General features: G+C 37.4%; 1 protein-coding gene across 2 annotated transcripts in view; it reads right to left on the bottom strand.

Annotated features, from left to right (window-relative positions):
- SPTA1 (spectrin alpha, erythrocytic 1) overlaps nt 1–18,487 on the bottom strand; it is a 75,473-nt gene that overhangs the window by 49,090 nt on the left and 7,896 nt on the right. For both annotated transcript variants that reach the window (XM_009435126.5, XM_016929916.4), the window contains 13 exons: nt 18,057–18,190; nt 17,346–17,490; nt 15,804–15,958; nt 14,211–14,346; nt 14,000–14,101; nt 11,726–11,863; nt 11,010–11,120; nt 9,381–9,458; nt 9,080–9,235; nt 7,534–7,738; nt 5,993–6,174; nt 2,379–2,622; nt 947–1,069 (listed from right to left, as the gene is read on the bottom strand). In XM_009435126.5, coding sequence (XP_009433401.4) covers nt 947–1,069; nt 2,379–2,622; nt 5,993–6,174; nt 7,534–7,738; nt 9,080–9,235; nt 9,381–9,458; nt 11,010–11,120; nt 11,726–11,863; nt 14,000–14,101; nt 14,211–14,346; nt 15,804–15,958; nt 17,346–17,490; nt 18,057–18,190 — 1,909 coding nt within the window. The remainder of the gene's footprint in view (nt 1–946; nt 1,070–2,378; nt 2,623–5,992; nt 6,175–7,533; nt 7,739–9,079; nt 9,236–9,380; nt 9,459–11,009; nt 11,121–11,725; nt 11,864–13,999; nt 14,102–14,210; nt 14,347–15,803; nt 15,959–17,345; nt 17,491–18,056; nt 18,191–18,487) is intronic.

The following is an 18,487-nucleotide window of genomic DNA, read 5'->3' as shown; positions in this document are numbered from 1 at the left end:
GCAAAAACTAATCAAAAGATAGCTCATGTGGCTTTTATTAAAGTTTACTAAAGGCTTCAGAACAAAGAATTTCACCAGGGATAAAGATTGATATTTCATAATGTGAAGATTTAACTTCATCAAAAAGACAGAACAATACTAAATGTATATGCATGTAATAACAGAGCTTCAAAATATACAAAACAAAAATTGATAGAACTGAAAAGAGAAGAAGACAAAATCTACAAGTATAGTTGAAGATTTAAAAAACGGGCGAATTTCTACAGTTGTTGGTTTGAATCACTCAGTTGGGATCTGAAGTTTTGCTCAGCAAACTGAATTTTAACCTATACTTTTGAAAACTAGATACTGGTTGGCATCAACTGATTCTTCAAACAACAGAGGGAAAATCCCAGTGTAATCTGCACTGCTTACACCATACCTGGCTTATGATGTTCAAAACTGAACATCATACTTAAGCATCAGAAATTTCTGAATTGGATGAAAAGAATGAACAGAGGTATTGAAACTATATGAAGTGAGAAGCTAAATAAATGGAACAGTTTACTATAAAAATAGTTCAACACTGCATAACTAAGATCTGCCTTCACAGATCTGGAAGCTCCCATATGGAAAAGAGACCTGATTTAATTCATAGGGCTTTGTAAATTAGATTCTGAATTCTGGAACTTCTACAGAGAAGCATATTAATGATTAGGATAAAGATATTTTACTTTAATAATTTTTGTTTTACAAACAAATAGTGGTTCACAGGATTGGAATATTCCTGTTATTGAAATATACAAACAAAACCATATGCCCATTTGTCAGAAATGCCAAAAGAGCATTAAGTGGGAAAATGAGTCAGATATTTTTAAATTCCCTTGAAACCCTAAGATAGTACAAACTTCTTCCCAGAGGTCTGGCCTGGTGATGCTTTGTCCAACTGAATCTCAATCATACACACCTTCCTCTACCATCTTGTTTCCCCTTTCTGTTATCTCTTGAATGCGTGGTTCATGGCTGGCAATGTTCTCCAGGATGACTCTGTGCCTATTCAGAAGCTTTTTGGAAGCAATCAGGTCCTTTCCTGCAGAGGAAAGGAATTTCAAAGTTTCGGAGTATGGAAATTTCAAAGTATCCTGGTGTATGGAAGTAGCATACCTCACTTTTTTAGAACTCTTGGACCCACAGGTTCTTCCCTTTGAAGTTCTAACCATTGAGTAAGATCCTTTAAATTTATATCATCTGTCTGAATTCACTCTACTTATCTTTGTTCTTCCCCTGGCCTCTTTTTATTAATAAATTTCAATTCACTGTTATACATGAGATAATGAAAACATCACTATTTTTGTTGAAAGATAGGTACGAAGGCAAGTAACTTCTTAGTTCAAATGTCCAATATTATGCACACAACTCTCTTTCAGCATATTGTGATGTACAAGGAAGGAACTTCTACTTGCTAATTTCTATGGACTTCAGAAAGTTTTTAAATCTTCTATGCCCAATTTTTCTCATCATGAAAAAGGCACAGTGTAACCGGTTTGAAGATCTATTTGTAATCATTAGAAATAACTTACAAAAAGTGCCTCATTGATTGAATAGCATTAACAAGCAAACAATAAATACTGCTTACTGTGAATTTCCTTCATCTTCTAAGATCCCGAAATCCTGCTGTCTGCTTTATCCTCCCTGTATCCTAACCATGCTTTATCTCTTTTCCCTCTAAACTTTCTTTCTTACTACTTCCCATTCAAAATATACTCTCTAGAAACTTTTTATGCCTTTCCAATAAGCCTCAGGCTTTTATCTTCCAGGAAGTTTTCCCAGACTAACCCTTTCATTGTCCTCATTGTCCAGTCTTTCATAGATGTTTCCAAAATATGCATACTAAGTTGCACTGTATTTGTGTACACCTTTTTCTCTGCCTCAGTATAAGTGTACTGGCTTTGACACTGGTGAACTAGCAGCTTCTGAAGGAAAGGACAATATGTGCTTTATCTGCTACTTCACCCCTGCTATTGTCAGAAGAAAAATCTCATATAATTTATAAGAAGGGGCCAGCTACAACCTAAACACAAACACTTAGTATCTCAGACATTAACCATGACTGTTCAAAGACCTTAGCAGTTTTAGAGCAAGCAACAAAATGCTGAGCACTCTAGCTCTTCCCAGGGGCCCTAAATTCATGGCATTGCTCATGTCCAGTTTTAGGAGGTGTAATTTTTTAGTATAATTTTTAAAAATTTTTTTATGAAGGGCTGGACAAATTTTCATGAGTGTGAGAAGAAACAGCTAAGAGCAAGCTTTCTAGACTCCAACTACAGTACCCCAGATCTCCCTTAATCCATAGATCTTGGTCCTTTCCTAATGGCTCAGCCTGCTCAGGCTGTACTAACCAAGGTAGGTGGAAGTAGCTGAGGGTTCAGTCTCTTGGATCCAGGCCTCCTCATCCTCTGTGTCTCTACAAATTAGCTGCAGATGGAGACGGTCTAAGAGATTCTTCTTTCGGGTGGCCAGTGGCTCTTTCAGAGCTTCAAATCGGCATACCAACGACTCCTGCCTTGCCCTTATATCCTTAGAATCAGGATGGCCTATTTCTTCAAAATATGCAGCCAGGTCTGTAAGGGTATCCACCTGATCCTAAGGGAGAAATAGAATGAATGCCAAGAAATCCCATCATTTAGTAGGAAGTAATAGGAGTTTGTCATGGTGGAAACGGGGTCATGGGAAAATCAGTTCCCATATGCACTGTGTTCTGATCTCTAATTAAATCAGTGAAATGGAGTTAGAGGGGTTGCTACACTGGGGACCACCACATCAGGTGAGGGCTATTCACACGAAAGTCGTTCTCAAAACATATTTTAGAAACATCAAAATAGTTATAGAATGCTTCAAGAAAATCAGAAAAATTAGAACTGCACAGTTTGATTGTTTAAGAGTATTGATAAACTGGGCCCCAAGGAAAAAACTGGAAGTGTTTTTCTATCTCAGTTCACCTTCTGTATTCTTTCTCTTTAAAATGAGCTATAACTGCAAATAAATGGAAACTTCTCAGGCTTAAGTTTGTTGCATAGCAGAAACAATACCTATGAGATGAAATGTGATGTTATAAAAAATTATCAGAAGCTCAGAAAGATAAATTTAACGGAGTGCCTTGCCACCAGCTAGTTGTCCTCCTGTGAGCCATATCTGAGAAAGGAGGGACACAGAAACAGGATTTTGAAGGCTCTTCCTAGAAATCAAATTTTAGTCATATACCTATAAGGTGAAATAGATACAATAGGTACACTACATTTTTATTAGTGAGGTAAACTATACCTGGCCTGGCAGACACAGTACCCAGGATTTTTATTTGCTTGTTTTTCTCGTTTGTTCATTGGGTATAAGAGTGGCACATAAGCAAGTGAGAGGTAGCATTAGGACAAATATCTAATGCATGCAGGGCTTAAAACCTAGATGACAGGTTGATGGGTGCAGCAAACTACCATGGCATATGTATGCCTATGTAACAAACCTGCACATTCTGCACAAGTATCCCAGAACTTACAGTATAATAATAAAAAAAGAAGTTCTTCAAGATACAGAGAAACATCTGGCAGTTTGTTTTATTTTTGCTATTTTGCCATTCAGTGCTCAATCTATAAAGGGTTTTATCTATGGCTCCTCAATTTGGAAAAAAGTTTAAAAATATGGACTATCAGTAACTTCTTAAAGCACATACTCACGTCTCCATAAAAAATTGGAGGCCTTACACTTTTACACTGTGGGTAGGAGTGTAAATTAGTTCAACCATTGTGGAAGACAGTTTGGTGATTCCTCAAGGATCTAGAACCAGAAATATCATTTGACCCAGCAATCCCATTACTGGGTATATACCCAAAGGATTATAAATCATTCTACTATAAAGATACATGCACATGTATGTTTACTGTAGCACTATTTACAATAGCAAAGACTTAAAAGCAGCTCAGATGCCCATCTATGATAGACTGGATAAAGAAAATGTGGCACATATACAATATAGAATACTATGCAGCCATAAAAAAGAATGAGTTCACGTCCTTTGCAGGGACATGGATGAAGCTGGAAGCCATCATTCTCAGCAGACTAACACAGGAATGGAAAATCAAACACCGCATGTTCTCACTCATAAGTAGGAGTTGAACAATGAGAACCCATGGACACAGGGAGGGGAACATCACACACCAGGGCCTGTCAAGGACTTAAATACCCACTGCATGCAGGGCTTAAAATCTAGATGACAGGTCGATAGGTGCAGCAAACCACCATGGTACATGTATACTTATGTAACAAACCTGCACTTTTTGCACATGTATCCCAGAACTTAAAGTAAAATAAATTAAAACCAAAAATCAGATAACTTATAAGGAAATAAAACTAAAATCCCTCAGTAGACAACTGTTCTCATTTCTTAGGACATTTTTGTAAATCAGAACATAATGGAAGGATTTTCAAACATAATCATTATCATCATCACTATAGATCCGCTGTACTCTTTGAAAACCTCTAATGTAGTGCAGGATGCACCAGGCGAGGGAGAGAGGATATCTGGCTCATATACTTGGCTGCCAGTCCATTGCCATTTGATCTTGGGGAAAGTTCTGTCACCTGTTTTGATCTTAGTTTCTTAAACTATATAATGAAAACTTTGGGCTAGAAGATATTGAAGATCTTTTTCAACTTTAACATTCTATATCTAAAATTTCCTTTGCAAATATCATTTCTTTGCCTCTACCCACATTAGGAGTTCCAATTCCTGGTGACCAGCCACCCTAACTTTCCCAAATGGTGTCACACACTCCTATTTCTCAAGCTCTTACACATAAAGTTTATCTTCTTCAAGACGTCCTTTTTTGTTTGCTTTTAAACAACAAAAAAAATTAAACAAATTATACCCTTCCATCCTTTGAAACTCTGCTCTCCGGGTAGATTTCAAAGCTATATTTGTATGATTTTTCCTACTCCAGTCTTTTACCTTACTTAAAGCCCCAGAGAGCCATCTCTAAAGGTATACAAATGACTTTTTTCCTGTTTTCTGTAGATTCTTCTGTTTTTTTCCATTTAACTCGAGTGACCATAGAGTAGGCATCATGAAAGTGTATTTTTAAAAGGCAGATTAGTGGGATCTTCTAGGGAATGGTGGAATCATTTTTAAATACAAGCTAGGATTCCTGGGATGAGAAATTGAATTGGCTGGAAGTGGATTTCCATTGAAATCTCCCAAACCTCACATAGAATATCCACAACCTAGGAACTTTTGGAATAAATTCATTTTAAATAAGAGTCTGTTATGATGTTGGAGAAAATATCTCTGAAACTAGAAATCTTGACATCAGTTCACAGTTCTGGCTCTGTTGTTAATTTTCGCTGTGACATTGGGAAAGTCACTTTACTTCTATTGGTTTCAATTTTCCTTATTTTAAAAAAATGTAGGATTTAAAATATTTTTAAGCTTTGAATCACAGAATACCTGAACAGGAAAAGACAACTTTATCCCAACCCCTTATTTTATAGGTGAGGATAGTGAAGATACTGAGATGCAAAAAGTGAAATGACCTATCAAAGATCACATAACTAGTAAGCCCACAAGGATGTATATACAACCCAGATTTCTAGATTGAGAGAAGAGTTTATGTTTAGAAAAGTCAATAAAGACTTACACTAACCATGAGGTTCTGACCAAAGACACTGAGCACCCAGCACCCCTGGCTAGATTGGAGGAGATTTTGGGAAAAGGCAGTTGGTTTACTAAAAATTTTGAATTTTTACCTTTGGTTCTTTGCTCTTTTGCTCTCTGAATAATAATAATTACTTATTAAGTAATAAGTACTTATTACTTAATAATCAGTGTGCTCAGAGCATATACACCCATTGCTTATTATTACTTATTAAGTAATTAATAAGTAATAATTACTTATTACTTAATAATGAGTGTGCTGAGAGCATATACACCCATTGCTTATGGCTGGCCAAAGAGCTAACAACAAACCTGACGAGCAGCCACAGCCGACTCCAGGAGGCCGTGTTTCCTGAGTCGATTCTGTACATCGGCCAGGCCTTTCCCATAATCCTCAGAGGTGACTTGCCACTCAACATCCTCCAGCCAGTGCTGCAAATCTTCTGCATTATTTTCAAATTGCAGCTGCTGGTTGGCCTCATGCAACTGGGTCCCTGGGAGAAGACATCAGGTAGAAGACATTAGGGACCATAACTATTCCTCTTTACACTATAATATACCTTCCTCCAATTGAAGGATCAATATAGTATTTTAATCTTGCAAAGAGGGAAATATAACTGTCTCACATGTCTCACAAAAAGTCGTCTTAAATTTGTAGAATTCTGATAATATTTGTTTCTGAATATAGTAATGTTCTCAAAGCAAAAATAAATAAGAAGTTATATTGCCTGATAAGATATAGTTCTGCTGTGTCAGATTTTAACCATCTTCGGTGTTTCCTTATGTGATTTTTACTCTCCATCCAGACCTGTTTTTCAAGGAAATTCAAAGCCAAACACTCTATTTTCTAGGAGAAGCGTAATGAGGTTGGTTCAGTTTGAAATTTGTAAGTTTCTGTTTATAAAATTATTTCACTGAACTTTGCTTTCCCCCCTTAGTGCCTGTCTTTCGTCACCAACTGTTCCCCATAATTTTATCTTCCAGAAAATGTCTTCATTCACACTCTGCTCAGATTGATTCTGTACTATGATCTTATTGCAATTATTTGCATTATTTCTGCAAAGGAATTGCTGTGTCTCCTGATGGTGAAGAGTAGCAGTGATATATTGTCATACCAAGTTTGATCTTGTTTTTCTAAACCAAAAATAAGGATGGTATCCAAAAAAAATCAGTATGACATATTTATTCTGTAATCAAGGAAAAGTTATGTTTATAGATGATGTTTATAACAAGGGGCACATGAATAGAAAACTCATTATTTGTGTTAATTACTAAAAATTGATTAATTTTCCAAAGTAAAGGGTAAAATATAAGTGAAGACTCTCCAAGAAGACATGTGAGATTGTTTTAAGAGCTTATAGCAAGCCTAAACACTTTCAAATAGGTTTAAAAAGATCAACAAGTCATCAGTCTCTGTAAAAATAAAATGTAGGAAAATCACGTGTGACATCAACAATCTTTTAATGTCTAATGAGTCATAATATCTTGTCTAGCTTATAGAACCAAAATATGTAAAACTCATGGTTCAAAAATACTTGTTCAAGGGAAAGAAAAACAACAAAGTAGGAAAAAAGTGAGGAAAACAAAAGCAATTTCAGCTCACCTGCCACTGCCAAAAAAAATTTTTTTGAAAACCCTACACACTTGAAGGAAACATAAAATTGTGTTAATATATAGTGTTATAAATTCAGGTTGGATTTTTAAAATTTTACCAATAAAAGAAAGACACATGGAAGCAAATGAGTAGTATGCCTTCTCATAGAGGCCACCAGATAAATTTACAGTGGTAAAGATAAATGTAGTAGATTTCAGAATTTAGAAAATGACCTTTCACCAAAACCTCTGCTTTTTACCTTTCTGTTCTGTAGCCTCCATCAACTCCTTCCAGAGGCTGACAACTTCACTCAGACGAGTGGTCACATTGTCAGAGGCATAGTGACCACCCTCAATCATCTCTTGGCCAGTTTTCTGTATGTTTTCCAGCAGGGTCTTATTAACTTCCAACTCCTTTTCAAAGACTTGCTGCTTTTGAACCCTACTCTTCAAGTTCTGTATGTCCTGAGATAAGATGGAAAAAAAAAAAACATTACTTGAAGAATGAGGGACAGAAATTTTGAGAATAAGAGGTTACTTCTCACTATAAATCTAACGAACGATGCTAACAAGAAGATGAAAGGGGGAACTTTCCCAGTCCAACGTTTGAGAAATTCATGCAATGAATCCCTCTTTCCACATGTGGCAGACATGGCAAACTAAGCTGGCAATTTTTTTTGCTGGACTTAGACATGGCTTGAAGATCATTTTGAATATGACACCCCATTCAAGTACTAACAATCAGAGCTGTGATGAAAGGTGAAAATTATCTTCCATTCCTCACCGCATACATGAACCTTCCATCCATTTGACCCATATAGAGATCTGTTTATTAAACATATAGTGGAGCCATAACTCATCTAGTGAATGCAAACACATATGAACAAGCTTCACAAAATGAAATGCAAGGATAAGATGTTCATAGCTCTATCAAGATATAAGAACAAAATGATCAGAAGTATACATTTAAGATTAAATAATATCAGGAAAATAAATACTTTCAATAGATACTGGCCTAGAAATCAAAAGCCTAATTCTTGTCCTGATGGTAAATGTGAAGGTTTGTAAACATACAAGTGTGTACATAATAGTTTATATTATATAACATTTTTGAGTGCAATGTATGTGTTAGTACAACCCTAAGGAAGAGGAATCTATGGCACAGAGATAATTCAGGAATTTCCATAAAAAACTAAAGCAAAAATTCAAGCCCAGGTTTACCTGCTCCAGAGTTCATGCTTCTAACTTTTTGTTAAACCACCTTCTAAATAACTGGATAACTTTGGGCAACTCACTTCCCGACTTAGATCCTGGTTTCTTTAACTATAAAATAAGGGGCTGTTCTCTTCCAGCTACAAAATTTTCTAAGTTTATATTATACCAAATATTTAGGTTACTTTTGAGTTCCTAGTAGTTTTCACAAACTTTAAATGTATTGGTGGGATTAGACACAACATTTACCTACTATAGGGATGCAGAGGGGAGCAGAAAAGGTAAGAAAAGGGCAATAAGCAGCTCAATAAGGAACATTCCCTACCTTCCTCCATTTGGCTAAGAATCACTAGAAATTGTGCCAGAGGAAAGAGGTGAAGAACACCAGAGTATAGGAAAACCAAAATCTAGATCCTTGATATTTAACTGTATAAATAGCCTTCAGGGAGTCATTGCCCTTTTCTGAGCCTCTGTTTTGTCATCTATAAAATGAGGATCAGCCGCTGAACGCTAAAGTTCATTTTACTCCAAGACTGTACTTCCAGTGAAAGTAACTCCTGATAACTACATCCAGCTCCTGAAAACTCTGCCTACCTTGTAATCTTCATCATCTGCCAACTTTTTCTTCTTGTTGATCCAGTTCTTTAGGTCATCTGAGTCCTCATACAGTTTTTGCAGAAGCAATGACTCCTTCAGCAATCTATGTCTAGTGGCAGCCTTTTCACGTAGGGCATCCCGCCGGGCTAACAGCTGCAAAAACCATGAGTAAACTTACTGTCAGCACAACCAAATATGGACACGTGAGATTCGCTGACCACCCTGGTCACCATGCCCACCAAAACTCTTCTTGATTCTAGTGCGTAGGCACACAGAAGCTCTAGGCCCTTGGACATACCCCGTCACAGATAGCCTCGATGTTGTCTGAATCATAATGGTTATCACCAATCAATTTGGTTGCAGTCTTGTCTACAGTCTGAAAAAATAAAAATAAAAATGAATGCTATTCCCTCAGTGACCACTGAGTAAGTGGCCACAGTTTGGGTAGCTGTTTAAAGATGAAGAACAGCAATGTGGGAGGAGAAGTTTGAAGGCCAGCAGATGTAAGTCCTTATTCAGGTTTCTGTTATAAATTGTATTTCAAAATATATACATCAGGGCATGTCAATTACATTCTCTGTACCACAATATTTTTTAAATACAGGTTACAGTAAATGAATGCAGATGTCGCTATGAGATGATTGATTTATTCTTGTCTTCAAGAGGAAGCACTACCAATGATATAGCCATTTCCATGGCCAGTCTGTCCATCCATCTATCTATCCATGTATTCATCTCTCAAATATATCCCTATCTCTATCTCATCTCTACCTCTATCTCCTTCTATCTCTAGCTCTAGCTATATCTCTATCTCTATCTCCAGTTACATAGGAGAAAAGTCAGAAATTATAGAGGTAAGTTTTACCTTGTTTAACCAGAAATCCCCCAAATTGCTAGAGCTCAGAATTAATTGATTGGAATAAGAAAATGATCTAAAATAAATGATAACACTTTATAAACAATAAATTATTTTACACTGTTAGCTTTGACCAATGAGAATCAACAGAAAGGACACACATATCAATTAATGAGGGACTTGATATTAATTGGACTTCCACCTCTTCACCATATTGATTTAAGATTAACAGAGAAGACTAGGAATTTGCCTGCTATTTTTGTTGTTGCTGCTGCTGGTGGTGGAGGTAGTGGTAGGTATGTGCATGTGGCAAGGGTGGTGTTAAAGTCAGCATCATCCTAGGAACAGCCAGAGACATACAATGTATTGGACCCATGAAGTCTTCCTTTCACTTCTCTGAGTCCTGCCTTTACATTCACCAGCTTTCTGGGACATCGTAACTTAAGGCACACAGGAAAACTCTGTAGTCGTATTTGATGAAAAACAGAGATAAAGATATACTATAAAGGAAAAATATGCTGTAAAGGAAAAGAGTAGACAGTACTTAGATATCTAGATGTTACCAAGGAAGAGAAAATTATATTAAGATATTGCTGGAGAGGAAGAAATGAAAAAAAATAAAATTTCTAAGTAATGATTCTATACTAAATAAGAATTCAATAATTTCTATTTACACTGAAGAAAATATAAAACAAAATCATACACTTCATCAGAAAAAAAAAAAAACATGGCTACCATCTAGAAAAACTTTCCAGATATGCTTTGTAGAACAAGAATTGTGTGATAAAAATTGGTATGAGTATTTTTCTGGCTATTTTCACTTTTTTTCTAAAGATTAGTATTAAGTTTTGGCTTTCTCACTATATAAACATTTTATGTTTATAAAATTAAAGAGTTTGAAAAACACACAAATAAACACACCAACAACGAAAGAAGAGATGCAACTTGATTATGGATAATCCTCAGGCTATGTCTGGTAGTTACAGGAGCAATGCTGTCTGGGGACAGGTATTGTGTAAAATTATGTATACAGAGAGGGAGCCAATGCCCAAACTAGGGCCCATTTCTTACTGTGATCTTCTCTTCCTGGGCAGTAAAGGCTTCCTCAAAGTCTTCATGCTTCTGAAGAAGGGCTTCTGCACTGCCCAGTGAGTTTCCCAGATCCTCGTTTTCCAGGAAGGCCTGTAGAAGACAGAAAGACACACCTAAGCTGTGTCTGACCGGTAAGAAACATTCCCCTTGGCATATCTCTGAGACAAGGACTAAGGCAGGAGGGAACAAGGTGGGAATTAGCACACATTATGATAATGGGTAGAAGTTAACTTTAAACAGCAGGAGTTTCAGGCCTCCTTCCTGATACTCTCATACAATTTTCTCACCTATGTTTCTGGGTCTGTCCACATGGAATTCCTCAACCAGTCTAGACATTATTCTGAGCTCTCAAAACTGCCTCAAGTGGCCTACTCACCTCCACTCTGATGTACCCTGCCTGACTCATCAGTTTTCTCTTCCTGACCCTTTACCAATTTGATATTTATTTTGCCTTATTTCAATTGTAGTTAAAGCCTCTCTGCTATGTATTTAAGTATATATGCTTTTGTTGATGAGGGAATTGTAGGAGCCTTATAGAAAGGGCCCATCTTTTCTTTTTCTTGTGGATCACCCTTTAGTTCCCAAGACAAGCTTTGACTCACAGGAGTGGTTGTGAGGGAACTCATGGTAGTCATGGTAGCAAATGAAGGGTGAGAGAAATTACTTCTAGAGATGGTATGGACCCCTCCCGTTACCTCTTGTCTACTCATCCAACTGTCCACTTGCTCACTGTCTCTGTAGAAGAGATGAAAGTCCAAGCACTGCTCATACTGATGATGACGCTTGTTCCACAGTTCCAGCAGGGCAGCCCAGTTTTTGGTAAGTATTTCCATCTTTGGAAAGAAGGAGATAATGTATATGGAAGATAATTAATTTACTTTATTCTATATTTATTGAGCATATAATAAATGCAAAGCCATTTAAGGATACAAAAATAAACAGCAAATGGGCTTTTAAGATTCCAACATTTAAGCAAATGATTGTACTATAGGAAGAACGGGATAAATTCCATAAAAGAGGTAAAACACTATATGTATAAGGAAATGAAAAAGACTAATTCTAATTAAGAGAGCCAGGAAGTAGAAGTATGGGAAAGCATGGAAAATCTCATACCAAACAGAGATTTAAAAGGTAGGGAATGGGTATCAGGACTTAATGCCATAAGCAAATGAACTGCAAATAATTGTTAGATAATGTAATGTGAGCTAGAGAAAAGTGCAGTGTCTAAAAACGTGTAGACAGTCAATGAAATCCAAGTTCATAGAGCACATAAAACATCACACTGAGAAATTTGCATTTATTCCCAAAACAAATAAAAACCGTCAGAGAAAGAGAGAAGAGACATTCCCAAACACATGAAAAAGCCTTTGTTTCTGGTCAAGCGTATGCCCAAGAATTTCCAGCTTGTTACACCTGCAACTGTATTATCTCCATCAAAAAAGCAGAATAGGGCCAGGTGAGGTGATTCATGCCTGTAATACCAGCACTTTGGGGAGCCAAGGTGGGTGGATCACTTGAGGTCAGGAGTTCAAAACCAGCCTGGCCAACACAGTGAAACCCGGTTTCTACAAAAAAAAAAAAAAAGTAAAATAAAATAAATATACAAAAATTAGCCAGATGTGGTGGTGTGCACCTCTAGTCCCAGCTATTCAGGAGGCTGAGGCAGGAGAATCACTGGAACTCGGGAGGCAGAGGCTGCAGTGAATTGAGATTGGCCACTGCACTCCAGCCTGGGCGACAGAGTGATACTCTGTCAGCAACAACAAAAAAGCAGAATAAACTATCAGAATCCCAGGATAACTGTTAAGTTTTTAAGGACTTTGAGTTCTGCTTTATCTTTGACAGAGCCTTGTCACAAAAAAAAAAAAAAAAACTATATTATAATGTCCCCACAGAGTTCTGGGAGAATTCAAAACTCGGTTATCTCAACCTCATCCACTGCACAGTGCTAGAGGCTGTGCTTGGCATCTAGTGAGATGCAAAGAGGCATGCGGATCTTACTGTAACTATCATTCCAAGGTGTGCCTAGACTCTGCCACTGGTGCAATATCTCTGTGGATCAAGGTGCAGAGGTGAAGCCCTATGATGTAGGAGGTTAGGATGATGGTAAAACTGATTTCTTCATTCAGTGGAATGCTGGGTGTTTAAGATTGTCCTGTTATTTAATGCAAATTTGAAAATCACAGATGCAGGAATGTCAGCTTAATTTGAGATTGTATAGAGGAAAGAAGAACATGCACAGATGTCAACCATGTCAGATGCTGTACTAGGCACTGTGGGGAACCCAGAGATGAATAAAGTGCAGTCCTCCTGGAGTTTACAGTCTAGAGATGAGCATGGGAAGGTCACGAAACTGGGCATACGTCAGGAGGCAAAATGGAATGGAGGTTTCAAATTAGGTAGAAGTCAGAGGGTTGATGAAATAAAGGCTCAGAGATGAGGAAGCACACATCATGTCTTGAAAATTTCAAGTGACTCAATTTAGCAAAACAGTAGAGTTAACTCCCCATATCTGTAGGTTCCACACCTGTAGATTTAACCAACCATGGGTATAAAATATTTTTTAAAAATTCCGTCTGTACTGAACATGTACAGACTTTTTGCTTATTCCCTAAATAATACGGTATAACAATTATTTACATAGCATTTACATTGTATGAAGTATTATAAGTAATCTGAAGATAATTTAAAGTGTACAGGAGAATGTACATGCATCGTATGCAAATATTATGCCGTTTCTTGAGCATCTGCAGATTTTGGCACCTGAGGGAGGTCCTGGAACCAATGCCCCATGGATAATAAGTGATAACTGTATATGAAAGGAAGCAGCGTAAAAGTTTGATTCATATTATTAATACGTTTAAATGACTTCTATTCTTTTCCCATTTAGAGATTATCATATTATTGTGAGATTATGTAATGACTACATATATAATTGGAATTTGACAAACTCTGTTAAACTAGATTACCTTTTCCCGAACTTCATCGGAGGCTTCATGATTGGCATTCAGGAGGTCTTGACCAGTCTCACGAGCAGATTCAAATCGGTCATTGTAAGAGTCAATCTCATGCTGTGGCCACAAAACAAAGTGTCTCAAAATGCAGCAAGAAACCTGGCATTTCTCGCATTCAGCCAAATAACCTGCCCCCTCCTCCTACTGGGCAGCCTTTCTTCTCTACCTTATGCTGCTGATGCCTGTCCAGTAGAACTTCTCCACCAGCCACATCTGTTGGCAGCTCATCAGCATTGATCGCAGCAGTCTTCTCGTTCATCCAGCCTGAGAGTTCATCAAAGTCAGATGAGAATCGATGGTACCTGTGGGAAAAGTGAGGTAAAAGACAGGAAGGAGAAACCAGATATGAAAGGACATTGAACAAAGATTTAGGTTTGGGATGATGTAAGATGTGTGAGATGCTCCTTACTCTAACCCTAGGTTCCCTTTTTCCTGATTATTTCCTGTTATTTACAGTCAGAGATTTGGTGCAGGTTGTAAGTCCTTCACCCCAGGTTTTATATTTCTAGGGTACGTGTGTTGCTGTGGGATGTGACCCATGAGCATTACACCTCCACCACCTCAAGGTCACACCTACCCTAGAGGTACTTAAAATGGAGTAAGGTGCTCACAATGCAACCAATAAACATGTTGTTATATAAATAAGAATCACCTTGTGGGAAGGAAGAACTAGAATTAGCGTTAGGATTCCTCATCTATCTAGCTCATCTTTAACCCTGTTAATAAGAAACAAGAGCTGCAAAACAGTTTCCTATTTTAAAAAGTTAAATGCTCATCTTTTGTTTTGAAATCACAACCATATGACAAGCACTTTCCTCTGGTTATTTAAGGACTAACCATAAGAATTAATACTGAAATGATGCCTGATTATTAGGGGTTTTTGTAAGCTTGGAATCCACATTCAGGAAATAATACTGAAGTTATTTTGATGCTCTTCAGCTTGTATTGCATGTCTTTCAGTTCCTTATCTAGAGTCAGAATTTTGAAATGTTTCTTCAGTTGCTTTTCCAGCTTTTTGAGCCACTTCATAGCATCCCACAATAATACAAGCAGGGGAAGATGGAAATTTGCAGATGAGTGGAGGTGTGATACTGATCACAGGAGTCTCCCTTTATTTGTGGGAGATACATTTCAATATGCCCAGCAGGTGCCAGAAACTGCAGATAGTACCAAACACTATATACACTATGTTTTTTTCTTATACCTATATGCCTATAATAGAGTTTGATCTATAAATTAGGTACAGCAAGAGATTAATAACAATAACTAATGATAAAATAGAACAATTAAATAAAATAAGAATTATTTAACATAAGCACTGTGATACTAAGACAGTCAATCCATAACTTAGACTGCTACTAAGTGACTAATGAGTGAGTAGATATACAGCAAGGATATGCTGGACAAAGGAATGATTCATCTTCCAGTGGGACAAAGTGGACCAGGCAGAAATTTTATCATGCCTCTTAGAATAACAAGCAATTTAAAACTTATAAGTTATTTATTACTGGAATTTTCCATTTAACATTTTCAAACTGTGGTTGACTGCTGGTAACTGAAACCACAGATAAGGGGGTGCTACTATATTATATCAGTCACAAAGGACTTCCTTTGGCAACTTAAATCTTTTGTCTCTACTGAGCAGGCAGGAGAGCTGATTCTCTCGTTATTTGACTCCCTTTACTCTTATTTCTTCTCTTGCTATTACATCTGGGCCCTGTAGAGATAGGTAGAGCAATAAAGGGGAGGGATTTCCCACCAATAAGTAGCCTGCAGTTTTTCATATCTGCTGGTGGCCAGGGCACGAATATGCTCCCAGCTGGCGACCAGATCTTCTTTCATCTCCTGGATCTGAGGTGCATCTGAAGGATGGGAAAGTGTCAGCTTCTCTGCTTTAGCACATAACTCCTTCACCTTTGGGATGAAAAAGAAACCTAGTAGGAAATCCAAGTACTCTGACTCCCCCTGGCAAAGCTTTGTGGGAGAGGTATAAAAAATCATATGAATAATAATAATTTAGAAATAGACATATGAATAGATTTCTATTAATATACTAATGTACTATATTGATAATTACAATTCACTAAGTACTTTTCAGTCTCTCATTATGCTAAGTACTTTACATGAATGTTCTCATTTTATATTATTCATTTAATAATACCATGAGGTAGCAATTACTCTTTTTCTTTTATGCGAAAACTGAGAGATTAAGTATTTTATTTGCTTAAGATCATTCAGCTAGAAAATGTCGGGAGCAAGGTTCCAAACTAACTTTTTCCTTCTCCACCCCTCTATAACATTTCCCTAAATATTACTGTGGGAGGCAGAAAGACATTTCTGTCCACAAGGCCAAGAAAATTTCAGTAACGCTGGATAATTTTCAGCACAACCTCTGAGGAGCAGGGTTACTAGGGCAAAATGTGGATATGGGTAGGTTTTCACATGTTATTAGCCCTTTCATTATACTCAACTATAATCAGATGATGTCTAGGGATTGGAATTTCAATACCATTATTTGTCAAATTATGGGTTTTATTATTCATTATTACGGAAAAAACCAAAAACAACAACAACAAAAAGGAAGAATGAAAGAAAAAGTAGAATGGTGGAAGTTTGCAGAAACTGGACGCAGGGATAGGCCTAAAATTAAATTACAGCAAATGTGGATCTTTCTGTGGGCTGACTCCCCTGTGCACTCTCAGTAGTAATTGGTTTACGTTCTGGCTACATTTGTGAGGGGAAGAAGTAAAGGATGGAAATCATTTAAGAAAATAGGCTTGTTCTAAGTTCTAGTGTGCCTGAGGTTTTCCAGGTTTTAAAAGGAAACCTAAAGGTAGGTTTAGCATTAAGTGTCTTGAAGTTTATTTTAAAAGGAGAAGACAATGTTTTTCTGATCTACTGAGTACAAAAAGAATCAGGATTCAGCTGCAACAGAACAAAATGTGGTTAGATGAAAGGGTAGAGTCTGGCCACGGTGTATTTTACTCAGTGAGATTAGGAATCAATCTTGAAGGTGTATTTGTTTTGTTTTTAAATTGTGAAATAAGTTAGGAAAACACAAGAGAATATAAAACATATGTGTATATTTAAATAAAAATAATTCAAATGAAACTAAGGTATATCCAGTATCCACGTACGAGTTATGAACTAGAATGAAGAAGCGTATTCAAGTGCACACAATTTCTTCTTCATTGAAAACAGTGAACTTATTGTGCTCTCTGGAGGCATGGTAACAGGCAAGATAATCAACAATTGCCTCTTCTAGCTCAACAGGCTAGCCATTTCTCTAACAGCGCCTTACCTTGTCACTCATGACTGCAAGATTTCTCTCAAGTCCCTTGTGACTGTGAAATAGTCCTTCAGAGGCAACAAGGTCTTTGCCATAGTCCTCGGAGGTGAGTACAGGTTCCTTCTCCTTGATCCACTGGATGGCTTCAGTCACATCCCTGCAGACATTAACAAGAGCTCCAACCAAAGAAGACAGCAGGCATTACAGGGCAAACGGTCCAACAGAACTCACAGCAAGGACCATCCTAGTTGACCCAGGAGCAATTATCCTTTCTTCCTACATACTAGCAAAAAGTAATATAAAATGTTCTTACTTAATGGTTATTTCTATTGAGATGTTAAGGTCCTGGGCTTCTTGACAGCTGAGCCTCTAGAGATATGTTCCATATCTGGGTCAGCTCTTTACGAATGCTTTTCTTCTTCCTAACTCCACCTTCCATTTAATTATTAACCTGCTTCCCTTCCGTCTGCAGCGCTTCCATTCCTAAATTACCAATGCTACTTTTTTAGTTATTTTGATCTCCAATCTCTACATCCTTGGCCATAGAGTAGGTCACAGATTTCTTTACCTTCTCCTTTGCTGTCCCAAAGGCAAGTACATGATCCACTTTTGTTTGAAGGGTTGACCACTAATTGCTAACAGAAGTACAAAGAGCCTAATACAAAGACACGGTTTTTATAAAGCACTTCAAAGTTTTCTGTAAAGCAGTGGCCAGATCCATACCTTTTGAATCGTTGTAAGTCTGCAGCATTGGACAGAGCTTTCTGTCTCTGGAGAGCCAAACCACGAAGGCGCTCCCAGGCAGCATTCACCTCATTTTGCTTAGACTGAATTAAGGGTAGGTCAGGATGGTTTTCCTGTTGAAGGAAAACAACACTGGAGTTATACAAAGAAGAGATTATATTTAAAAAATTATTCAAACACTTTTCATTTTACATTAGTTCATACTTTTACAGAAGTGAAAACTGACCACTGTAGCCAGACACTGAACTTCATCATAGCCCTCCTCCCTAGCTCCAACTTGATGTACACTACCAAAACCTAGAAAAACAACCTGCCAGATGTTGCATCTGTGCCCACAGCAGTGGACTAGCCTATTAGCACAGGTTGCCCAGCCCTGATGTTATTTTTAGAGCTCCACCTTGTCAATGCTT

This window comes from Pan troglodytes, chromosome 1 (genome assembly GCF_028858775.2).
Source record: "Pan troglodytes isolate AG18354 chromosome 1, NHGRI_mPanTro3-v2.0_pri, whole genome shotgun sequence".
NCBI classification, from domain to species: Eukaryota; Metazoa; Chordata; class Mammalia; order Primates; family Hominidae; genus Pan; species Pan troglodytes.
Note: the sequence above shows the minus strand (reverse complement) of the source record. Positions and strands in the feature narration are given on the sequence as shown.